This window comes from Ambystoma mexicanum, chromosome 13 (assembly GCF_040938575.1).
Source record: "Ambystoma mexicanum isolate Mex_15411 chromosome 13, UKY_AmexF1_1, whole genome shotgun sequence".
Classification (NCBI taxonomy): Eukaryota; Metazoa; Chordata; class Amphibia; order Caudata; family Ambystomatidae; genus Ambystoma; species Ambystoma mexicanum.
Window position 1 is genome coordinate 740,720,816 of NC_090938.1, and position 26,192 is coordinate 740,747,007.

General features: G+C 50.5%; 1 protein-coding gene across 3 annotated transcripts in view; it reads right to left on the reverse strand.

Moving 5' to 3' along the window:
• The window catches only part of LOC138521874 (E3 ubiquitin-protein ligase TRIM39-like), a 225,539-nt gene that overhangs the window by 154,641 nt on the left and 44,706 nt on the right, over window positions 1-26,192 (reverse strand). For 2 of the 3 annotated variants that reach the window (XM_069635031.1, XM_069635028.1), the window contains exons 3-4: window positions 23,671-24,088; window positions 12,899-12,994 (exon numbers count right to left, since the gene is read on the reverse strand). In XM_069635031.1, the coding sequence (XP_069491132.1) occupies window positions 12,899-12,994; window positions 23,671-24,084 (510 nt within the window). In that variant the 5' untranslated portion in view covers window positions 24,085-24,088. The remainder of the gene's footprint in view (window positions 1-12,898; window positions 12,995-23,670; window positions 24,089-26,192) is intronic. The other variant, XM_069635029.1, reaches the window with a different exon arrangement.

Genomic DNA, 26,192 nt, shown 5'->3' on the forward strand with positions numbered 1-26,192 from the left:
TCTCTCTTTACAGGGAACACATATCTAAACAATTCTTTTATACACATTCATTTGGCCAGACAGAAAAAGGCCTTCAACATAATAGTTTATACAGTAGAAATAAAACAACATCTTTCTTAGACACAAAATCTGGACACTGTTGAATTACAGTGTCTTTTTCCTGTTCATTTCCTTAGTTGTATAGGGCCTGTCCTAGTTAGAGTAGTGCTGGTGGTTGCTGTATAAAAAAGTCGACAGTGTGTTTCGGCCGTCTCGTCACCAACTGTGGTGTATTAGATAAGCGGCCTTCATCAGGACGATGACGTGATGTTCAATTACACAAGCATATGTGTATTGTGTCTTATTCAGTAGTGGCCTGTCCCGTTCTTTTAGCGGGTAGAAACCCTATTATTGGGCAGAGTCCAAAAATGGAAAACAATGCTTCACCAATCTTAGGGAAGAAGACTGCAGCCACAAGTCTAAATGGTTGTGGGGATCCGGAATGCATGTCCCTGAGAATGGGAGTGAGGATCTTTTGGAGACCGACACCTTTGTCACACGAGACCCTCCACCCCACTACAGGCCGGTGTCCCGAGAGCGATGGTCGCAGAACAGCAGCAGAAACAGTCGCAGGTGAAAGCAGGCCCAGAGATGGCCGGTTGCAGGAAAGAGGGCGCAGGCAGCAGCACCAAGCAAACCCAGGCCTTCACTGTCAGAGCGCTGATGAAGAACTCTGAGGTGAGTGGTCCGCTACGTTTACCCACATCTGAGGCCACCGCCATATACGCTGTCACAAGGCAGGGAAATAAGGGGTGGATGCTCTGAGAGGTGAAAGTGTAGCCTCAAATGGCATCTCTGGGTGCGGTACGCCATGTTTTGGAATGAGCCTTTTGGCGTCGGCCGTTTTGGTGCAATACTTTGGACGCAGAGCCCCTTTCGCCGCAGCCAGATTGGCGCAAAAACCAATTTGGCGCTGGCCTAACAAATGGGCACAGGATAACAAACTAAATACGAACTGTGGGGTTCATAAATATATATATTGCCCCGACGAGGACAAGTTGCCCTGTGGTCACGCGATGCGTATTGGGCAATAATGCCTTCCCTCGAGAGCAGTAATATCTCACATGTATGTACCTTACATATCGAACATATTTTTTATATATGGCATGGAACTAGGCCCAGCCAAAATGCACTTCATCTTTGCACCTTTGCAGGGTTTGAAACTGAGATTCGATGAAAAGTAACTAAAAGCAGCTCCTGGGTGTCGGGCATCACCTTGTAGGCAGGAGCACCGCAGCAGAACCAGGAGGTACCAGAGATGCTCCTTAAAATGTTTGTCCATTTTCTATGAACCATTGTGTTTCAATGTGTATTAGATGTGTTCTAATTCTTTTTTATTAACATTCTCAAATACTCAAAGTTAATGTCAGATTTACATGTTTGGAAGGTACCAGTTGGCCCTAGGAGCCAGAAGTAGCTCCTGGAAGCGGTTGGTTTCAAGCTAACCAGGCCTTACTATGCTAGAAGCAGGATCTAAATAGCTTCCAGCTCCCCTCAATTTCGAACCCTGCCTTTGCATGAAAATGAAAAGCTGGAAAGAGCAATTGAGCTGAAAGCGCCTAGGTCATGCCATCCAGTTGGGAGAGACGACATGCATTTCAGAACCTAAGGTGAGTTTTCCCGGAGAGGTTTTCGCCTGGCTGTCACTCCCTCCTGTACAGGGACGAGGCGTGCAGCAGGTCACTTGCAGATCTCTCGCGAAGCAGGACATTTTGGTGTGGCTGTTTTGCTCAGCAGCCTGCATACCAGGGCACCGCCACATTGATACAAAAGTCACTGCGCCAAAACATGCCGGCGCCTAACAGTCCCTGCGCCTGTCGGCTGTGCCCTAACGGCCGCGCCGAAACATCTGGCGCAAGAAAAGCCGTGCCAAAATATCCTGCTTCGTCTGGGTGTGCCTTGCTGGTGGTGTGGTGTTGCTTTGTTGCCATCAAGTGGAAAAAAGTGTGAATTGATGTTACACAGACCTGCTAAGCATTATATACAGGATAATGTGAGGGTCAACCTCTGCACAGCAACGGAGGACCACTCCGTTACCAATGATAATGCCGGACACCGGTGCAGCGTGTAGACACGTCTTTAATTAACTTAACACTGAACTCCCCTTTCACCCCGGAATTCCTCCCTAGCCCTGCGTCACTTCCTTCCCCGCTTGGCCCAACGTGGTTCCTCCCCTAACCCAACAACAGTGATGGGCTGTGCTACAGTGCACAACATTACATCTCCCCCCATTTTAACACAATAGATAAACATTTTACCCCATCTCTTCAATCAGTCGTTGGGGTTTTATGCGAGATCGCTGAGGGCGTCTCTCTTGTCCTGGCGCTGCTGCCTCAGGATCATCACCGGGTCTGGCGGCCTAGTCCCCTGAGTCTGAGCTATTCCGGTCAGCTCGGGTGGGGTACCACGGGTGCGTGTCTTCACCTGGGCATTTCCTGAAATGCAAGGTGTTTCATGTGATTGTCTTGCGAGACCCTCCTTGTGTCATCAGCATTGTTCCTCTCATGTGTTATGACAAACCTTTCAGGGGCAAAAGTGGGATCTTCCTTTCGACCTCTAGGTTGTCGCACTACCACCTGGTCTCCCACCTCTATGTTGTTTACCTTGGCTCACCGCCTGGCATCAGCCCTGTCCTTCATTTTCTTTTTCTCCTCCCGATAACTGGCCCAAGCCGGTTCTAGTGAGCTCTTGGGGAGAGCAATCGGGCCTTCTGGCAGTCGGGTACTGCCCTCCCAAACATGAGGTCAGCAGGACACACTCCCCTGGTGCTGTGCGGGGTGTGTCGGTACTCTCTGAGCAGCTGGTATAGGGTTTGTTCGAATGAGTTATTGGTGACGTTGGCCACCTGCAGAGAACGTTTGATGTTTGCCATGAATCGTACTGCAATTCAGTTGGCTTGTGGCCATAATGGTGTGATCCTCCTATGTTGAAAACCCATATACCTTGCAAAATTTGCAAAGTCCTGACTAGTAAATGGAGGACCATTGTTGAATTTGATGACTTTGGGGATTCCATCATATGTCGAGTGCATCTGATCCAGCACAGGTATGACACAGGTGGCAGATGTGGACTCAATCACCTGAAGGAGGGCATGGTGGTCCGTGATGACTGAACGCTTTTCCGTAGAGAAACAAATGAAAATACTCACAGGCCCACACAAGGGCCAGGCTCCCTTTCTCGGCCTGCAAGTATGCCTACTCCGTGTGCGTGAGGATCCGGCTGGCGTATGCCACTATGTACTGGTTGTGTGGATTATCCTGGTCCTGTTGTGTCAGAATGGCACCCAGGCCGACTGGGCTGGCGTCCACGACCACCTCTGTGGTTCTGTCAGTGTGAAAATAAGCCATGTCCCTCTGCCTTGGAAATGCTATTACAGATGTTCTCAAAGGCTTCCTGGCATTCCTTTGTCCTTTGAAACGCCTGGTCCTGGTCACGTTTCGTGAGGTGTCTGAGAGGCGTACTAATGGTGGCGTAGTCCTGCAGGTATCTTGAGCAATAGCTAGAAAGCCAGAGGAACGAGCGTAGCTCAGACACATTCTGCGGTCTCGAGGCAGTGTTGAGCGCTGCTACTTTGTCATGGTCAGGTCGCATGCCTGGTTCAGAAAAGAGGTGTCTGAAAAATCTTAATGAGCCCTTGCGGAACACGCATTGTTTTGATCATTGTCAGCCCCGCTGCCTCAAGCGCTAAACATACCCGGTGCAGTGCGGCATCATGTTACTCTGTGGATCTTCCAAAGACCAGGACGTCAGAGTAATTTAAGCAGTTAGGGATGTGTCGTATGACCTTATGAAATTCGTCATGAAAGATTTTGTGTGCAGACGATATTCTGATACTGAGGTGTTTATATCAGAATAGGCCCATATGTGTCACGAATGTGGTGATGTATCTCGACTCGGGGACAATTTCTAGCTGGTGATATCCCTTTGTGAGGTCTAGTTTCGAGAACACCTTTGCTCCGCGGAGTAAGTGAACCATGTCTGTGATTCGAGGCACCTGATGTCTCTCTCTTTGTACCGCCTCATTTGCCCTTCTCATATCTACACATAGCCGGATGGACCCTTCGGCTGCTTTTTTGGGGACCGGTACTATGGGGGATACCCAGGGCGTGGGCTCTATGGCGAGTTCAATGACGTGTTGGTCCAATAGTTTCTTGAGTTCGTCCTCCACCTGTTTCTGTATGTTGACCAATATGCCCCGATAGTGATGGGCTATCGGCTTGACGTCTGGGTCTATATGTTGTAGTTGTATTTTGCAGTTTCTGAGCTTTTGCCGAGCCCTTTGAACAGTTTTGTGAATGTCCTTTAAATGTTCAAAAAGAGGTCAGGGCGTGCCTCTGCAAGAAAGAACACGGCATGATAACCTGTCCTGTGGGAATGTACCCACTCAGTCTTCAGCCACATGTTTTACCTCACTGTACCTTTCACAAAGGAGGGATATCCATTTGCATATCAGTCTGTGTCCTGCACTCTTGAGCAGTCCAGCACTAGGCAATCCTCCTTTGAACAAGTGTACCAACAGCAACCCCAGGCACGTGTTTCGGCTTAGTCGGGACTCATCAGTGAGGTGGAGCTGTGCCTCTCTGAGCACAGTGAGCAAGGGGTCCACGTCTGGATAACACTAGGTAACTTAGGGTGACCAACACCAAGTTCCTTTTACTTTAAAAAGAGGTCAGGACGCCCCTCTGCATGAAAGAACACAGCATGATAACCTGTTCTGTTGGAATGAACCCACTCAGTCCGCAGCCACATGTTTTACCTCACTGTACCTTTCACAAAGGAGGAATACCCATTTGCATATCAGTCTTTGTCCCGCCCACTTGAGCAGCCCAGCACTGAAATGCTAGGCAATCCTCCTTTGAACAAGAGTACCAAACCAACAGCAACCCCAGACAGGTGTTTTCAACTGGTTGGGGACGTGTACCAGCCCCACTGTCTACTGCGGTCTTGAAGCGGAGGATACACCCACTCTTGGTCTCTGTCTTGAGCACGTGGAGCTGGAGACGTGTTGCATGTGCTTTGTGTGAGCATACAGTAAATTACTCCTCGGCATGGCAGGGGTGTTGTGGACCCATACAGGTAGATGTCTATTGTCAACCGTCTTAGCTTTGGGGCTGTGGGAGCCTGTTGTATGCCTCCTCACTTAGGATGTTTACCGTTGTCGATGAGGAACTCAGCAGGGGATCTCATTAATGTGCATGATCAGCGTTGGGCTATGCTCCTTAGCCACATAATTGTTCAGAGTCCATATGTAGCCCTTTTTCCTCTGATCATCTTTGGACGATACAGAGTCACTGCTTGGCGCGGATCGTACTTCTATGTAGCGAATATGTCGCCTGGAGCGCCACTGTCTGTGTCCGTCAGATGCTTGTTGTTCACTGCAGGGGTATGATCTGGTGCTCTTGCGGTCATCCAGCCTGTATCTTCTTGTCTCACTTCCAGTCCCGGCCTCGTGTGAGCTTGCCTGCGTGGCTCTCCACCTCTCTTACTATGGAATGGCATCCACAGCAGGTCTCTATGCTATTGTTCCATTATCTGTAACTTTCGGGTGACCCCTTATATCTCTGACCCCCATTTATGCCTTTTGTTACTTTCATAGGACGCCCCATGTCGGATTTCCAGCTCATCCACCTGGCTGAGGATGTCTAATCTCTCCCGCCTCCATGTACTCTCAATGGATGTCGTGTATCTCTCCCCTCCAGCTCTGCTCCCCGTACTCTCAGGAGATGTCTCGTATCCCTCCCCTCCAGCTCTGCTCCCCGTACTCTCAGTCGATGTCTTATATCTCTGCCCTCCAGCTCTGCTCCCCATACTCTCAGGGGATGTCTCGTATCTCTCCCCTCCAACTCTGCTCTCTTCTGCTTCCTCGCCTTGAATCAGCTGTTCTGCACGCTCTGTATATTTGCGGTCCCTACTTCAGCTGAATACGTGTTTTTCCTGAAGGTAAGCCACTGGGGCTCACATCTCCAGCATTGGCCCCAATATCATGCCATTAATTTCATTCTGTGTGCGAGCGCTACTGTTTCTGAATTGTTTGCCGTGGATGGAATGCTCTGCATAATTGAAGTGCTTTGTTCACTATGGTCACGGAATGCCGTTTGACCGTTTAGCACTTGTTTTTTTAACCTGGTGCCTTACAATTCAAGGGCACCTCCGTTTCATCCCATATGGCCCTGTGGCACTCGGCCACTTCCAAGATGGCGGTTTGCTTACTGCATTAAATCCTGCTGCATTGACTTCCTTCAGCGAGCCATCCCCATTGGCTACTTTGTTTCCTTCTTCAACCAATGGGGGGCACCGGGAGGCCGGAGCCGGCCCTTCCTCAAAAGCCTGCATCTAAGGCCCCTGTCTATTCCATGTCCGCTACTAGAGGTATTTTCTTGTCACCCCTGCACTGGAACTTCCTTGACGCTGCAACCTCACTCTACCTTGAAATCTGGACTTCCATAACACTTCCTCCATAACTATGGGTACATTCCCTACTCCTGGCACGCTTCTACCCTCTTGTGCCTCAGCCCCCCTCTCTGCTTGTGCCCCATGTTTGCACCTCTGATTACACTGCATGTTCACACCCACTTCTAACTTCTGTATCTGGGTGCTTTCCAAATTTGGCTGTGTTTTCATGTATTTAGCTTAATTCAGATTTGGCTGTGTTTTCATGCATTTAGCTTAATTCAGATTTGGCTGCGTTTTCATGCCTTTAGCTTAATTCAAATTTGGCTGTGTTTTCATGCGTTTAGCTTAATTCAAATGTGGCTTTGTTTTCATGCATTTAGCTTAATTCAAATTTGGCTGTGTTTTCATGCATTTAGCTTAATTCAGATTTGGCTGTGTTTTCATGTATTTAGCATTATTCAAATTTGGCGGTGTTTTCATGCAGTTGGCTTAGTTGCAATCATCTTTATTGCCTATCCTTACCTCTCTTTCTATCCTTTTTCTCTAACTCCTGCCTGGTTTCCTGTATGCTTGCCTGTTGTATCTCGCCCCCCGCTGTTTGGTTCGATGTCTGCTTATTTAAATCCCTCTTCTTGCTGTACCCTCCTTTCTCCTCTCCCCCCTCCCTTCACTGTATCCTTAGCACTTACTCTATCAGAAATGTCGCCCGACCTGTATGATAGCAACTTGTTTGTGTCATGAACCACAGGACGCGCCCCTTTTGGACTTCCTGGTCCTTATCACAACGGTACTAGCACTCCCTGGTACTCCCAACATGGCCGTCTAACGTGAAATGCCTTCTTGGTCTACACGTCGGACGTAGCGTATTCTACTAATAGACCGCGCCCCGGCAGCCCTGCGCGTCTCAATGCTATTGCGAAGTAGCGACTAGACGTGTGCTCCGTAGTTCGCTGAATAGTTATCCTGGTTCCTGGCCTTTCCACTTCCATTCCTTGTCCCTCTCCCTTCTTTCTTGCTTCCTGGACTCGTGTGTCGTGTTGCGCACCTTCTTCATTTCCCGGATCCCCAGAGTATTGCATCCCGGAACTTTGAACGCACGCTGGAGTCGGAAGAGACTCGTGCAGGCTTATACAAGACCAGGCCCATCCGCAAGAAGACACCGCCCAAGATATCCTGCAAAGATCGGTCTCAGGTGAGAAGGGGGGAATTCCGTGACAGTTTTGAGACGCCTACCGACCGAACTCGAAGTTGACATGGAAGCGGCCATTCAGGATCTGATGCGTGGCATGCAAGAACTAAAAACCGAGGTACAGAATTTAAAAGCGGAAAACGCCGCTCTCAAACAATTAGTTCTATCCCGTGATTCTGACACAAAGGAAAGTGTATTGCTGGGCGGTCCACTTTACTTTTAAGCCCTACTACTTTTCGACTCCCAGGTCTAAGGTGGGTTTCATAATTTCTCACCTTTCCGGAAATGCCTTAACCTGGGCTACGCCCTTAGTCAATTCCGGCGACGCTCTCCTGGATGACTACGACGGTTTCATATGGGCCCTTAAAACCATGTTTGACCGCCCAGAGCAGGTCTATAGTGCCCAGGAACGCCTGTTAGACTTTCAGCAGGGATCCCAGGATATGCTCACGTTTGTAACCCGATTCAAGCAATTGGCCAAAGAAGCTGACTGGTCTCCTGAAGCAAGTTTTACCCTTTTCAGAAGAGGACTGAATGAGGAGATCAAAGATGAGTTGGCCAGATTGGCTCGCCCAAGCTCATTCCAGGCACTTATGGACCTTGCCATGCAACTAGATTTTCGTATCCAGGAAAGGAAGGCAGAGAAGAAAAAATCCAGAGTAACCCCCCCGAAGGTGTCCTTTGAGAGTACCTCCAAGACTGACACAAACCCAGGGTCAGTTACTGAACCAGAACCTATGCAGATAGGAGCCTTCCGTGGACCCATAGCCCCGCAAAAGAGGATGAGAAGGATTCATACGGGGTTATGCATGTATTGTGCCTCGGATAAACACCTGGTTAGGGAATGTCCTCTAGCCCCTCCTCGGCGTTCGGGAAACGCCAGCTCCTGATCCTAGGTGGAGCAAGGCTTCGGGAGAGAGATGTTTGCTCGACGTCTATTCCATCCTTGAACTCTCCTGGACAAAACAACCTAGTGATTCTACAGGCCTTCCTATCGCCCTCCAGGAATAAGACCTATTCCGTTTTGGCCTTGGTTGACTGCAGAGCTATGGGAATATTCATTGATCAAGATTGGGTTTTTAGTCATCACATTCCATACGAGACACGAAGCACCATGCAGCCGGTGGAAGCAATCGATGGAAGACCCCTCACTTCAGGACCCATAAGCCTGCAGACTAAAGAGATCCAGCTTTCGATAAACCATCACCAAGAGCTGATTAGATTCGACATCATCAAGTCGGCTCATTACCCCATGGTATTGGGTATGCCCTGGTTACAGAAACATAATCCGTATATCAACTGGACAGCAGGATCCCTATTCCTCGGCTCAGAGTTTTGTATGTCTCACTGTCTATTCCTGGATCCCTCCTCGACACCTTCCAAAGAACCACCAATACACCAGCAAGTACCACTCATGGTTTCCAATATCATACAGGTCCCTAAGGTCTATCAGGGATATGCTTATGTGTTTTCAACTGCCATAGTTCAGGCTCTACCCCCTCACAGACCTGAAGACTGCGCCATAGACACAGAGCCCTCAGCAGTGATTCCCTTTGGGAGGATGTTCATCCTTTCATGAACCCTGACTCCCAGTGAGACACATTACTCCGTCCTGGAAAAGGAACTGTTAGCCATCCGCCAAGCTTTCACAGAATGGCGACATCTACTTCTGGGAGCTAGATATCCAGTCCAGGTCCGCACGGACCATCGGAATCTTCAAATTCTACAGTCCTTGGAGTGTAGGAACAGTCGTCAGGCCCGTTGGGCCTTCTTCTTTGCCCAGTACCAGTTCCTCATCAGTCATGTTCCTGGATCACAAAACCTGATTGCGGACGCCTTATCTTGACGTCCAGACTGCGAAACTACTGAAGATAGGGACTATCCTAAGAGTTTCCCCACACGATTTTTGTAGCTCAAGCAGTCAGTCTCCTGGAAGAAATTCAGATGCAAACCCAATCCTCTGATTTCTGGAAGGATATTCCAGGGAAGAATCAATGGAATCTGAGAATCAAGGACGGATATTTGTTCAAGGATAATGCTCTAGTCATCCCTACACAGAAATTACAACAAAGGATAATAAACCTCTGCCATGATACCCTTCACTCCGGACATCGTGGCATCACCAACACCCTCCGCCTCATACAAAGACAATTTTGGTGGCCTAGAATGAAAACTGACGTACAGCTGTACATCCGAGCCTATGCTATCTGTAGTCAAAACAAACACGATAACAAGAGACCGGCGGGTCTTCTGCTGCAACCTACACTACCAACAAGGCCATGGGAATTCATCGCTACAGACTTCATTGTGGAATTGCCACCTTCCAGAGGATACACTACTATCATGGTCACCATTGACTTGTTCACTCATATGGCTCATTTTACACCCCTATGTAAGCTACCATCCTCATCTGAACTCGCTGGAATCTTCCTGGAACATATATTCCGTCTTCATGGACTTCCTTCCAAGATCATATTAGACCGAGGACCTCAATACGTCTCACAATTCTGGAAACATCTCTGTCGCATTTTAGGAATCCAACGCGCTCTCTCATCAGATTATCACCCTCAAACCAACGGGGCCACAGAACGTGCTAACCAGACCCTGGAACAATACCTTCAATGTTTCGCCACCAAGGTTCAGGACGAATGGTCGCTCCTGATACCCGTGGCTGAATTCGCCTACAACAATTCCGATCACTCAGCACTCAAGACCAGCCCCTTTTATTGCAGCCAAGGATTCCATCCATCGGTTTTACCCTCTGTTCTTCCACATCCCACACCGGTACCTACTGTCGACTCCTGGATCGAAACACTCATCAACATACACAAGGAAGCCAAGGAACACTTAGAGAAGGCCAGAACACATACTAAGAGATATGCGGATTCCAAAAGAAGACTAGGGCCTTCTTATGCAGTTGGTGATCAAGTCTGGTTGTCCTCGAAATTACTACCCCGACATTTACGGCCAAACAAATTGGCCCCCCGGTACTATGGTCCATTTCCCATCAAGGAAATCATAAATCCAGTCTCATACCGGCTCAAGCTACCAGTCTCCTGGAAGAAAATTCACCCAGTTTTTCACACTTCTTTATTAAAACCTGTTAGACGATCCTCTGCACACCAGAACACTGCTCACATCTCCCCTACACCTTCCTCGGGTTCCCACACGACTCACTCCAGGGTTCGAGGCTCATGTGATTCGGTTTACCCAAAGGACCGAAAGTTCCGTACCAGGTACAATTTACGGGCTCGGTTGCAGCCCTTCCTGCATTGGCAGTTGCCATGGAGAACATACAGCAGAAGGGGCGGCGGAACACCTCCACGCCGATCGTTCACTTGCTCACGTGATTCAGAGCGGCGTTTCCCATGTGACCTTGGTGGACGTCACATGACCCCGAAACGCACAGTATATAAAGCCTGATGCAAGGAGCACTCATCGCTTCTCAGCTGTCTTCAGACCCTGTTTGGCGCTACGTTTGGACAAACACTACTGGTTTATCTTGATCTTGGAACTCTCACCTGGACTCCTTCGGATTACCCTTCTGTACCTTTGCTTGGAACTGCTTACCTATTACTGGATTTTGACACGTCCCTCACTGTCTTCGGATCATCCCTTGGTACCTTGTTGAACTTTTACGCTATTTCCCTCTTGGGATTCAAGTTACAGGTGGCTTATCCTGTATCCACGCTTGCCTGTGTCCCTCTTGTTCTAGGGACCGCTTCATCTGAGTCTCGAACCTCCCTCCTGGTTTCCTGGGTTTTCCAAACACCGGATTGGTAAGACCATTCAGATCCTTTGATTCTTGTGATTTATATTGTAATTGCCTGGTACTTAACCTCGTTCTTTTTGCAGCAGCATCGGTGTTCCAGAGGTTCCGTGGATCCGGGAAGTAACATCTCCCACCTGTGGCCCCAAAGGTCACACAGCCGGTTTCTTTTGGTTTCCCTGTGCGTCACTTGGGGACGGAGGTCTCAACGGTCTACACGACACTCAAGTCAGAACAAAACCCTACATCCGATCCTCCCGGAAATCCTGCAGACCCACTCCTGTGGTGGTGGACAACCAAGTGGAATATGAAGTGTCCCGAATATGCGACTCCAGGTATAAACGGGGTCAGCTTCAATACCTGGTTGAATGGAAAGGATATCCTCCTAGCGAAAGAACTTGGGAACCACTTTCTAATCTGAATACCCCTCGATTGCTCAGAAGATATCATCTCATACACCCGGGCAAACCTGGTGGAACAGGTCTTCGGAGGAGGCATGCTGTCATGAACCACAGGACGCGCCCCTTTTGGACTTCCTGGTCCTTATCACAATGGTACTAGCACTCCCTGGTACTCCCAACATGGCCGTCTAACGTGAAACGCCTTCCTCGGTCTACACGTCGGACGTAGCGTATTCTACTAATAGACCGCGGCCCCGCGTGTTTCAATGCTATTGCGAAGTAGCGACTAGACGTGTGCTCTGTAGTTCGCTGAATGGTTATCCTGGTTCCTGGCCTTTCCACTTCCATTCCTTGTCCCTCTCCCTTCTTTCTTGCTTCCTGGACTCGTGTGCCGTGTTGCGCACCTTCTTCGTTTCCCGGATCCCCGGAGTATTGCATCCCGGAACTTTGAACGCACGCTGGAGTAGGAAGAGACTCGTGCAGGCTTATACAAGACCAGGTCCGTCCGCAAGAAGACACCGCCCAAGATATCCTGCAAAGATCGGTCTCAGGTGAGAAGGAGGGAATTCCGTGACAGTTTGTCTCCCCCCCTCACTTGTTTTTTCCTCCCTCTCCCCCTCCAGCACTATCTGAATTGTCGTCAGGCTTAGTAGGATAGTTGCTTGTTTTGTTCTCCTTCTCCCTGCTCCCCTCCCCCCCACCTCTTGTTAAATTCCGGCACTATCAAAATTGTTATCAGGCCTAGTAAGGTAGCTGCTTGTCTGTCTCATTCTCCTTCTCATCCCCCCTCCTTATCACTGTCAAAAGCTCTTGCACTATCTGAAATGTCACCAGGCCAAGTATGATAGTTAATTTCACATTCTTAATGTATCAAGGACTAATAAGAATGTCACTGTATTCTCCCTTGTTCCCTCCCTTCCTTGGAGCACGTTGAAAAAAATTGTGTATAGGCGCTATATAAATAAACAATCAATTCAATTCAATTCAATACTCTCGGGGGATGTCTCACATCTCAGCCATCCAGCACTGTTCCATGGACTCTCAAAGGCACCCTCGTGCCTCTCTGCCCCGAGCCTCTCTACACATATATGAAGCCATTGCTCTCACCTCGAGCTCAGATGCTTTCCTGCCTTCTTCCTCTACCCACTCCTGCAGGCCCTTCAGCTCTTTTTTCAGATGCTCCATCTGGCTGTAAAGTTTATCCTACAAGAATAAAACCAGTTTGTTAGTCAAAAGATTTCCTGTAAATAAATAATCTACACAGACAACAAGACAGAAGGGTCCCAGGACAGCCTAGCTCGTTCCCTACACCTGTATATTGTCTATGAAGAAAGCCCCCTGTATTTTCTCTTAAGCACACTTACAGTCTAGAGTGTATGCTCCCTCAGACTCCTAGGTGCTCCCATAAGCTAATGGAGTCCGTAAAGAATGCTCCCTCAGACTTCTAGCTTCCCCCATAGGCTAAGGGACAGTCTATAAAGAATGCTCCCTCAGACTCCTAGGTGCTCCCATAGGCTAATGGACAGTCTAGAGTGTATGCTCCCTCAGACTCCTAGGTGCTCCCATAGGCTAATGGACAGTCTATAAAGAATGCTCCCTCAGACTTCTAGGTGCTCCCATAGGCTAATGGACAGTCTAGAGTGTATGCTCCCTCAGACTCCTAGGTGCTCCCATAGGCTAATGGACAGTCTATAAAGAATGCTCCCTCAGACTCCTAGGTGCTCCCATAGGCTAATGGACAGTCTATAAAGAATGCTCCCTCAGACTCCTTGCTGCTCCCATAGGCTAATGGACATTCTATGAAGAATGCTCCTCCAGACTCCTAGGTGCTCCCATAGGCTAATGTACAGACTATAAAGAATGCTCCCTCAGACTCCTAGCTTGCTTCTCCCACAGGTTAATGTATAGTCTATAACATTTTTTTTTTTTTTTTTTTTAAGATTAGAGGAAATGGGCAGTGGCGGCTCACATGGTCGGACTGGACCATAAAACTGTCTCACGCACCAATGAAAAAGCAGCCCGCAGTTGCAAATGGATATTCATTCCTTTAGTCACAGACTGTTTGAATAGTACCCAAGGGGGTGTTTTTTGTTAAGCAAATCGTGATATTTAAATAATTTTCATTCAGCAACAATGGTCAAAACTACCAGCTGCATAGTTAAGTAACTTATCAAACTGGCCCACATTGGCCAAAAAAGTGGCCGTTTTGACTGGCCTACACTAGCATTTTGCATTTTTGGTACGGGCATTGCATTATTGCCCTATAAGCCAGTCCGAACCTGGCGGCTCATCCATAATTTCTACCATCCCTCCCCACATTCCCCCCCAGAAGTGTACACAATATCGCTAGTACCAATGACACCAATCTAGGTGGTCCTACCACTCCTAGCCACAATCCTACACCATCCACCCCTTGCAACAAAACCATCCATCAAACTATACCCTCCATGGGGATCACTAGACTTAATAGACTTAGAGCCAGAACCAGTTCCTACCACCAAGTACCCAAACCCTCTGCAACCAAAGACACTGGTACCAAAACAACGGTCACTCCAACCAATAGACCACTCAAAGACTTTTCCAAAAAACACACCACACCATCCACAGATTCCAAAACCTTGACTCTGCTCACTAACCTAGTAACCACCCCCCCCCCCCATCTAGCCCTCCCCCACGATCAGAGGCGCTCTCATCAATGCTCGATCTCTTGGTGCACATGCCCTAGAAATCCATGACCTCATCGTGGATCAACAACTTGACATACTAGCAGTCACCGAAACATGGTTACACCCTGCTGCAGGCCCCCTTCTAGCCATTGCCTTACCCTCAGGGTACAGTAGCCTTAGAACAGATAGGAACAACCTCCAAGGAGGCGGAGTTGCCCTAATAGACAGAACCTCGCTGAAATTCAGAGAGTGCCATTGGAACAAGTTCAGGGCTATGAACTCTTACTAGTCAAATTCTCCCCCAACCCCAAAACCACTACCAATTTCCTAATAGTATACAGGTCACCCAACAAAACCAGCCACCCGATCTTAGACATCCCTTTACTGGTTACGCCCTTCATCAAACCCAAGACTAAATGCATCATTTTAGGGGATATCAATCTAGGGTACAGCAACCCCCTTGACACGGACGCTGCCTCCTTTCACTCAGCTATGTCAGATATGAACCAGCTCATTCCAAAGGCAGAACGCTAGACTGGATCCTCTCCCTCAACTCTCAAGTCACCATAGAGTCCATCCTCCCCTTAGAATGGTCAGACCACTTTAGCATCACCTTCACCTTGGACTACAAAAATACCGACCCCACCAGCCCTAAAGCACCAGACACCTTTGAAGCAAGAAATATCACAAAACTCACAGCAGACAACCTTTCCCCCATCCTGCACCTGGCCCTAGCTAATGTCACTCCCAATACGAACAATCCCGATTACTTAGCAGACTGCTATCAACAAAGTCTCACCCGCACTATTGACGCACTCGCACCTATCACCACTAAAACTCGGAAACCTGACAAACGCTCCTGCTTCTGGTTTGATGAAGAACTAGTCTCCCTTAGACGTACTAAAAGAACACTTGAACATCTACATAGGAAAACCAACACTAATGAATCAGCAAAGGCATTCATAACAGCTAACAAAAAATATAAATCAGCTATAATCTCTCACAAAGCCAACGCTCTTAACAAGCGTATAACCAATGCTAACTCTGACAGCAAAGAACTGTTCTCCATTCTCAGAGAGCTTGAGAACCCATGCCACTTGACAGTACCCCATAATTCCAGCAAAATCTGGTGCACCACAATACAAGATGCACTAGCCTCCAAAATGTTGTTGCTACAAAAGAAAATCTACAGTAAAAAAAGGCTCCTTGCCGAAAAAACGCTTCCTACTAACGGTTCAAACATTCCCATCACTCCCTCAGGCACCCCCTTTCAATTCACCCCAGTCACCAACAAAGAGGTACTAGACACCATAATGAAACTCAAAGCCTCCAACTGCAAAGAAGACCAATTCCCTTTCCATCTAGTCAAACTCTGCGCCCATACCCTATCACCAGTCATAACTGAATTTGTCAACGCATCCTTTAGCTCTCACACAGTCCCCACTAGCATTAAAAAAGCTTGGGTAACACCCCAACTCAAAAATCCGACCCTGGACCCCTCAATCCCTACCAATTACCGACCCATAACCACCGTCCCATTTCTCCTGAAAATCATCGACAAAATAGCATACTCCCAAATTCAAAATCATTTAGAACACCATCAACTACTAGCAGACCGACAATTAAGGTTCCGCCCCAATCATAGCACGGAAACAGCCCTACTCGACCTGGAGATCCAAATGGATGCCACCAGAGAATCGGGCAAACTCTGCCTACTAATGCTCCTCGACCTTTCTGCAGCATTTGACCTGGTTGACCATGACAAACTCTGTGCCACCCTAAACAACAACTTTAACCTATCCAACCAGGCCACAGATTGGTAAAGAAGCAGCAGATGCCGTACCAGTCCCATTAGGCGTCCCTCAAGGCTCCTGCCTCTCCCCGCACTGTACAACGCCTACACCAAGCCGCTCTTCACAGCACTGGATGCCATGGGTGTCATCTACACCAACTTCGCAGATGACACTCAAATCATTATCCCTCTAACAGGAAGCCATGAGCAAGACTCCATACTTATCAATAAGATTTACTCAATAATCCAAAACTGGATGGCCAATAACAGTCTATCTCTCAATGATGAAAAAACAGAGCTGCTCATACTAGGATCATCCTCCAAGATAGCATCCCTACAGCCTGTTTACTCAGCATTCTGCATTGATGGCACCACAATCCCAGTACTTAAACAAGAAAAGACACTTGGGGTTTACCTTGACACGACACTTACCATGTCCAAGCAAGTAAACACCCTAGCATCCTCTACCTCCTACACAGCCAAATTTATCTCTCTCAGTCGCAAATTCCTGACACCAGAAAATCGCATCACACTAGCAAGAGCGCTCTTACTATCTAAACTTGACTATTGTAACGTCCTGTTCCTAGACACCTCCAACACTAACCTTTCCAAACTCCAACTCATGCAGAATAAAGCCCGCCGAGCTGCATTAGGCATAAAAAAATCTGATCATATCTCCAATATTAGGAGACAAAATCACGGGCTCTCCATCAAAGCCAGAATACTATTCAAAACCCTCAGTATTTCCCATAAATGCATTGCCAACAAAAGCCCCTAAATACCTGCTTAACACAGTCACCAAGAAAACCCATACTAGACTCCTCAGATATAACAACAGGGAAAACCTTGATATCCTGCGATATAAAAGAGAAAAAGCAGGAGGCAGCAGCTTCAAAGTACTAGCTCCCAGGCACTGGAATGCCTTACCTACTAATATCAAGAATGAAACATCCTTCCCGCAATTTAAAAAACGACTTCAAACGTGGTTATTCAACCAGTTTTAGTCGCTCCCAAGAACATCACATCCCAGGCCAACTCCACTGTATATAAATGTTTCACCAGTGTATATAATGTAAGAAATGTAAATTGTATCTTTTGTCCGAGTGCTGTATTCATCACCAAGATTGTAATTTGCCCATGTCTGTAACTACGCCGTGATAACTCAGGGTCTGGGCGTACAATAAATGTAATAATAAAATAAAATAAATAATGGGCGAGGGGGCGTCCACCCAGTGGCCCCCCCACCCATTATGGAGGAGCCGAGGAGCCAGCCCAGTGAAACACTGAGCACTCCCTCGGCTGCTTTTTACAGCTGAGGGAGTGCTCCTGGGCTGGCTGAACTGTATCCCTTTGACAGTTCAGTTCCCCAGCCATACATGCTTACTGAGCCATGCAAGGCTGGAGGCGTTTTGCTTCGCAAGCCTTGCATAGCTCATTGGAAATGCTGGCTAGGGCACAGCATGTCTGTATGTGAGAGGAGGAGCTCCTGAGCCACCTCACACATACGGACAGAGCAAACTGGAGCAGGGCATTTCAGCACCCATGTGCAGGCCCCTGCAGAAGGTACGTTTATGTTCATTTATTTTTTATTTAAATATTTGTATGGATGCATGTATGCTTGTGTTATGATTGAGTGTATGGTGATGGGTGCTTGTAAGAATGTGCGTGTGCGTGTGTGTGTGGTCAGTTGAGCTGATTTTGGCGAGTGGGGGCTAGTGGGGGGGGCGGGAGTAGGGTTGTACAACAAAGGCGTTTTAAAAATGCCTTTTTTGCACAATCCCCTACCCACCTGCCAAAACCAGCTCTCCTTCTGAGGCGCTGTGGAGCCCAGGGGACAGGGATGGGATATTTTTTACTGGATATCTATTATAGATGTCCAGTCAAAAATATCATGCTTTCCCCCTTGGCCCCCCAGCGCCAATTGAAAACTGTTTGGCTTTTTTTAAAAGTATGCTCTAAAGTGCAACATTTTAACCCATTATTTAAAAAGAATTCACGGGGGGAAAACCCCCCGAATCCCCCCTTGATTGGTTTGGGCTGCCTCGCTACGCTCGGTCGCTATGGCATTTTTGTGGGAAATATTTATGGTCCTCCACTTAAAAAATACACCAGCTCCCACTGGCCCTCGGACTGTGTTGGGATAGGGGTGGGGGGAGCCCAGGGACTGTGGTGGGAGCAGGAAGGGCGGGAGCACTGGGATAGTGGTGGGAGCAGGGTGGGGAGAGCCCAGGGTCTGTGATGGGGTGGGGAGAGCCCAGGAACTGGGTAGGAGTGGGATGAGGGGCCCAGCGACTGATGGAAGCAGGTGGGGGAGCCCAGGAACTATACTGGGAGTAGGGTGCGGTGACGGGGTGCAATAGTTCATAGCCATTTGTACATACTGTCCATTTGACATTTTGGGGGGGGGGGGGGCGGCCTGCCCAAATTTTGCTCAGGGGGGCCCAGGCCAAAACGGTTTGAAGACCACTGGTCTATAAAGAATGATCCATCAGACTCCATGCTGCTCCCATAGGCTAATGTTCAGTCTATAAAGAATGCTCCCTCAGCCTCCTTGTTGCTCCCATAGGCTAATGTAAAGTCTATGAAGAACGCTCCCACAGACTCCTGACTGCCCCCATCGGCTACTGTAGTCTATAAAGAATGCTCCCACAGACTCCTAACTGCCCCATAGGCTAATGTAGTTTATAAAGAATTATCCATCAGACTCCTAGCTGCTCCAATAGGCTAATGTACAGTCTATATAGAATTCTCCCACAGACTCCTGGCTGCCCCCACAGGCTAATGGGGTCTATACAAAATGAGCCCTCAGACTCCTGGCTGCTCCCATAGGCTAATGTACAGTTGATAAAGAATGCTCCCTCAGACTACTTGCTGGTCCCATACACTAATGTACAGTCTATAAAGAATGTTCCGGAAGACTCCTGGCTGCCCTGATAGGCTAATGTACAGTCTATAAAGAATGTTCCGGAAGACTCCTGGCTGCCCCGATAGGCTAATGTACAGTCTATAAAGAATGCACCCTCAGTCTTCTAGCTGCTCCCATAGGCTAATGTACAGTCTATAGAGAATCCACAGCTCATCCATCTTGGAAGACACTCTGCTCACAGAGGTCCTCATATCCCTTCCCCCATTAAATATGAATGTTGACACCACCCACGACACATATGTAACCTGATTTGAGATCCTTGAGCTGCCACAAACACCTAGTTCTCCTCAGCAGACCCTCCTACAGTGGGAGACTTATGGTCCCGGAAATTGCACCATCAGCAGGAGCACCCAAGGGAGGCTTGGGATATCCACACGTGAGGTCATGTGTGAGGTCACATGCTGGGGGCATTCCACGTTACGTGCATTGCACTGATCAGAGAGTAAAGGTTAAGCAGAAACCTTAACATTAACTATGAGTTATTGTGAAAATGCAACCCAGGGGGGCTGCAGTCGAGTAGCACCAGCCTCGCATGTGATGGGGCTGCGCCCCAGGGCTGGGTGCAACCATTGCCCATCTGCAGAGAGCTCGCCATTGGGTGATGGGGCTGCGCCCCAGGGCTGGGTGCAACCATTGCCCATCTGCAGAGAGCTCGCCATTGGGTGAAGTGGGGGGCTGCAGTCGAGCAGCACCAGCCTCGCATGTGATGGGGCTGCGCCCCAGGGCTGGGTCCAACCATTGCCCATCTGCAGAGAGCTCGCCATTGGGTGAATTGGAGGCTGCAGTCGAGCAGCACCAGCCTCCCATGTGATGGGGCTGCGCCCTAGGGCCTGGTCCAGCCATTGCCCATCTGCAGAGGGCTTGCCATTGGGTGAAGTGGGGGGGTGCAGTCGAGCAGCACCAGCCTCGCATGTGATAGGGCTGCGCCCCAGGGCTGTGTCCAGCCATTGCCCATCTGCAGAGAGCTCGCCATTGGGTGAAGTGGGGGGCTGCAGTCGAGTAGCACCAGCCTCGCATGTGATGGGGCTGCGCCCCAGGGCTGGGTCCAACCATTACCCATCTGCAGAGAGCTCGCCATTGGGTGAAGTGGGGGCTGCAGTCGAGCAGTACCAGCCTTGCATGTGATGGGATTGTGCCCCAGGGCTGGGTCCATTGCTCATCTGCAGAGAGCTCGCCATTGGGTGAAGTGGGGGCTGCAGTCGAGCAGCACCAGCCTTGCATGTGATGGGATTGTGCCCCAGGGCTGGGTCCATTGCCCATCTGCAGAGTGCTCGCCATTGGGTGAAGTGGGGGGGCAGTGGAGGCTACAGTCGAGCAGCACCAGCCTCGCATGTGATGGGACTCCGCCCCAGGGCCTGGTCCAACCATTGCCCATCTGCAGAGAGCTCGCCATTGGGTGAAGTGGGAGCTGCAGTCGAGTAGCACCAGCCTCGCATGTGATAGGACTGCGCCCCAGGGCTGAGTCCAACCATTGCCCATCTGCAGGGAGCTCGCCATTGGATGAAGTGGGGACTTCAGTCGAGCAGCACCAGCCTCCCATGTGGTGAGGCTGTGCCCCAGGGCTGGATCCAACCATTGCCCATCTGCAGAGAGCTCGCCATTGGGTGAAGTGAGGGGCTGCGCCCCAGGGCTGGGTCCAACCATTGCCCATCTGCAGAGAGCTCGCCATTGGATGAAGAGGGGTGAGTGGGGGGCTGCAGTGGAGTAGCACCAGCCTCGCATGTGATGGGGCTGCGCCCCATGGCTGGGTCCAACCATTGCCCATCTGCAGAGAGCTCGCCATTGGGTGAAGTGGGGGGCTGCGCCCCAGGGCTGAGTCCAACCATTGCCTATCTGCAGAGAGCTCGCCATTGGATGAAGTGGGGGGCAGCAGTCGAGTAGCACCAGCCTCGCATGTGATGGGGCTGCGCCCCAGGACTGGGTCCAACCATTGCCCATCTGCAGAGAGCTCGCCATTGGATGAAGTGGGGGTTGTGGGGGGGTGCAGTCGAGAAGCACCAGCCTCGCATGTGATGGGGCTGCACCCCAGAGCTGAGTCCAACCATTGCCCATCTGCAGAGAGCTCGCCATTGGATGAAGTGGGTGGAGTGGGGGGGCTGCAGTCGAGTAGCACCAGCCTCGCATGTGATGGGGCTGCACCCCAGGACTGGGTCCAACCATTGCCCATCTGCAGAGAGCTTGCCATTGGGTGAAGTGGGGGGCTTCAGTCGGGCAGCACCAGCCTCGCATGTGATGGGGCTGCGCACCAGGGCTGGGACCTACCACTGCCCATCTGCAGAGAGCTCGCCATTGGGTGAAGTGGGGGCTGCAGTCGAGCAGCACCAGCCTCGCATGTGATAGGATTGCGCCCCAGGGCTGGGTCCAACCATTGCCCATCTGCAGAGAGCTCGCCATTGGGTGAAGTGGGGGGCTGCGTCCCAGGGCTGGGTCCAACCATTGCCCATCTGCAGAGAGCTCGCCATTGGATGAAGTGGGGGGCAGCAGTCGAGTAGCACCAGCCTCGCATGTGATGGGGCTGTGCCCCAGGGCTGGGTCCAACCATTGCCCATCTGCAGAGAGCTCGCCATTGGATGAAGTGGGGGGTGTGGGGGGCTGCAGTCGAGTAGCACCTGCCTCGCATGTGATGAGGCTGTGCCCCAGGGCTGGGTCCAACCATTGCCCATCTGCAGAGAGCTCGCCATTGGATGAAGTGGGGGGTGGGTGGGGGGCTGCAGTCGAGTAGCACCAGCTTCGCATGTGATGGGGCTGCGCCCCAGGGCTGGGTCCAACCATTGCCCATCTGCAGAGAGCGCGCCATTGGATGAAGTGGAGGGAGTGGGGGGGTGCAGTCGAGTAGCACCAGCCTCGCATGTGAAGAGGCTGCGTCCCAGGGCTGGGTCCATTGCCCCAGGGCTCACCATTGGATGAAGAGGGGGACAGTGGGGGCTGCAGTGGGGAAAAAGGTATGGAATCAGAAGAGGGGCTGCAGTCAAAAGAAGTGAGATTTTAGGGGTTAATTGGGGAACAACCTCCATTTATGTATTTCCTTAAAAGAAGGGCCTCATTAGAAGTCAGGACACCGCTTCGCCAGTTTATGGGTTTGGAACCCACACCAAAAATCTGATGTTTTGACATGGAGTTAATACTGGCATGTAAAGCTGCAGCAACTGTCCATGCAGAATTACTGCATGTCCTGTGGGATTCCATAATGGGGAATAGCAGCAGCCATGCAGTGTATTACTGACCAAGACATACCACCCACACACCCTGTACTCGGTGGCAGCCCCAACACAGTATGAGATGCAAGGTCCCAAACATGCCACACACACCATTGTACTGTTGGGCAGCCTGGAACGCAGTAGGAGATTTAGGGTCCCAAGACATGCCACTTACACCCTCTGTACTCTGTGGCAGACTTTACTCATTATGAGAAATATGCTCCCAAGACTTGCCACATACACCCCATGTACTCTTGGGCAGCCTCCACTCACCAGGAGCCTTAGGATCCCAAGACATGCAACATTCATCACGTGCACTCTTGGGCATTCTCCACCCAGCACCTTAGGTTCTATCCATGGCATGTGTACTCTCTGGGTGCGGGGGCATCGTGGGACATGTGGTTCCTGTCTGGTCACATATGCAATTTGTACATTTGGTCAGCCTCATTCTGTGGCACCCCTTTGGTCCCAAGCTTGCCACATGAACATCGTGTGCTCTTGAGTATCTTACTATAGACGACACAAGGTGTGACCTTTGTGAGCTCAGACCCTTCACATAATATACATAGTGTGCCCTTAGGCTGCCTCCTAAATTGGACAAACAGCGTGCACCCTAAGGTCACAGACCCGTCTAATGCACACCGTGGTACTTTGGACAGACACTTTGATTCCTGCCCCTTTACCTACTCTACTTGTGCTCCTGGGCACCCTTATGAGGGCGCAGGGAGGGTGCCTTTTGTCACCAGTCATGTCACACACAGTGTGCTCTTCGGCCCTTCTTTATAGGACACACTGTGTGAGCTCTATGCTGCAGAGATACCTGGCACACACTCAGGTGTGTGGTTCTCTTCACTGTGCAGCTGCACGTGCCATCACATCCACAACGTTACCCATCTTCCTCTGGGAGGCTGACCCCCCACTATTCTCCTTGACCTACATACAGCACACATACTGTGTAATCCTGGACGCTAGAGTTTGTAATGGGAAGCATTATGCACGGCCTCCTTTCACCCCAGAGCTATAGTCCAAACTACGCAGACATACAGCACACATACCTTGTAATCTTGCACAGCCGCTGGAAGGGGGAGGACTGTGTAAGAACCCATCCCCCTCCATGTCCCCATAGCCCACATACCTGGTACTCCTGGGCAGCCTTTGGAATGGGGAGCACTGTATTAGAACACACCCATGTCCCTATAACACACATACACCTTGTACTCCTGGACAGGCGCTGGAATGAGGAGCACTGTGCAGAGAACCCACCCATGTCCCTGGCCTACAGGCTACAGCACACATACCTTGTACTCCTGTGCAGCCTCGGAAATGGGGAGCACTGTGTGAGGCTTATGATCACGTGACATGCTGCACACCACACAGATGGGTCTCTGGTCATCCTCGCAGAAGAGTTTCAGTTTCTCTTCGTGTTCTCTGCACAGGTTCTCCTCTTGGGGGGTGTTGCTGGAGGCGTGAAGCTGTTTTAACATTTCCACCATGTTTGCCACTAGCCAGTTGGGTCGGAGGGTTTTGCTCTGTGAGGTTTCCCTGCACTGAGGGCAGGGGAAGTTTGCCTCCAGTCCCTCCCAGCACTGAGTGATGCAGGACAGGCAGAAGGCATGTCCACACTCCACAGACACCGGCTCTGTGAAGTATTCCAGGCATATGGAGCAGGTGGCCTCCTCCTTCAGGCTCTGGAGCTGGGCGGCTGCGGCCATGTTCCTGCTCAGATGCAAAAAAAAAAAAAAGTGATGTTAAGTTTCGTTTCTCATCAAAGCCCATGAAGGGGGCGTGTCAGTCACTTCTCCTTCCTTATACACCCTGGAGGAGCGTGAGGTCTTTACTGGCTGTGGGACATGCCTATCAAGCTGGGTGGGCGTGTCCTCAGTAGAGCAGGCACTGGTGTGGCCTTGGAACAAAAAGAGACCTTGGAAAATGCTTTAGAAGAGCCCCCCCCCCCCCTCTATTACACCGAGTAGGCAAGAGCAATCCCTGTAAGGGGGAGGATTTCGAGGGGTTCCCCCTGCAGAAAGCTTTTAAAATACAGTTTCAACCAATTTTTTCAAGCACATTTTTCCATAATGGGATTTTCCTATAATGTCTTCTTTTTGTTGGTGTGTTTTCAAGCGCCGTGAGTTGTAGAGGTGCTTCGGAGCACTGTCCAGAGTTATGCATTTAACATTGCATAGCACCTTGAAGCACATTTGCCTCACGTTTAGCTTCTTTATTTTGTGCCACTTTATTGTGCAAATGGTGTGTGGTCACAAATTGTGCGTCCGACCCGGGCAGCAATGCTAGAGGCAGGATGCAGCTGCGACCCATGCAGCAATGCTAGAGGCGGGATGCAGCTGCGACCCAGGCAGCAATGCCAGAGGCAGATGTATTCCTATGCAGCTGCGACCCAGGCAGCAGTGCTAGAGGCGGGATGTATTCCCATGCAGCTGCGACCCAGGCAGCGATGCTAGAGGCGGGATGTATTCCCATGCCGCTGCGAACCAGGCAGCAATGCTAGAGGCGGGATGTATTCCCATGCAGCTGCGACCCGGGCAGCAATGCTAGAGGCGGAATGCATTTCCATGCAGCTGTGACCCAGGCAGCAATGCTGATGTATTCCCATGCAGCTGCGACCCAGTCAGCAATGCTAGAGGCAGGATGCAGCTGCGACCCATGCAGCAATGCTAGAGGCGGGATGCAGCTGCGACCCAGGCAGCGATGCCAGAGGCAGATGTATTCCCATGCAGCTGCGACCCAGGCAGCAGTGCTAGAGGCGGGATGTATTCCCATGCAGCTCAGACCCAGGCAGCAATGCTAGAGGCAGGATGTATTCCCATGCAGCTGCGACCCAGGCAGCAATGCCAGAGGCAGGATGTATTTCCATGCAGCTGCGACCCAGGCAGCAATGCTAGAGGCGGGATGTATTCCCATGCAGCTGCGACCAGGGCAACACTGCTAGAGGCAGGATGTATTCCCATGCAGCTGCGACCCAGGCAGCGATGCTAGAGGTGGGATGTATTCCCATGCAGCTGCGACCCGGGCAGCAATGCTAGAGGCAGGATGCAGCTGCGACCCATGCAGCAATGCTAGAGGCGGGATGCAGCTGCGACCCAGGCAGCGATGCCAGAGGCAGATTTATTCCCATGCAGCTGCGACCCAGGCAGCAGTGCTAGAGGCGGGATGTATTCCCATGCAGCTGCGACCCAGGCAGCGATGCTAGAGGCGGGATGTATTCCCATGCAGCTGCGACCCAGGCAGCGATGCTAGAGGAGGGATGTATTCCCATGCAGCTGCGAACCAGGCAGCAATGCTAGAGGCAGGATGCAGCTGCGACCCAGGCAGCGATGCCAGAGGCAGATCTATTCCCATGCAGCTGCGACCCAGGCAGCGATGCTAGAGGCAGGATCTATCCCCATAGAGCTGCGACCCAGGCAGCAGTGCTAGAGGCGGGATATATTCCCATACAGCTGCGACCCAGGCAGCGATGCTAGAGGCGGGATGTATTCCCAGGCAGCAATGCTAGAGGCGGGATGCATTCCCAGGCAGCAATGCTAGTGGCGGGATGCATTCCCATGCAGCTGCGACCCAGGCAGCAGTGCTAGAGGCGGGATGTATTCCCATGCAGCTGCGAACCAGGCAGCAATGCTAGAGGCGGGATGTATTTCCATGCAGCTGCGACCCAGGCAGTGATGCTAGAGGCGGGATGTATTGCCATGCAGCTGCAACCCGGGCAGCAATGCTAGAGGCGGGATGTATTCCCATGCAGCTGCGACCCTGTCAACAATGCCAGAGGCAGGATGTATTCCCATGCAGCTGCGACCCGGGCAGCAAT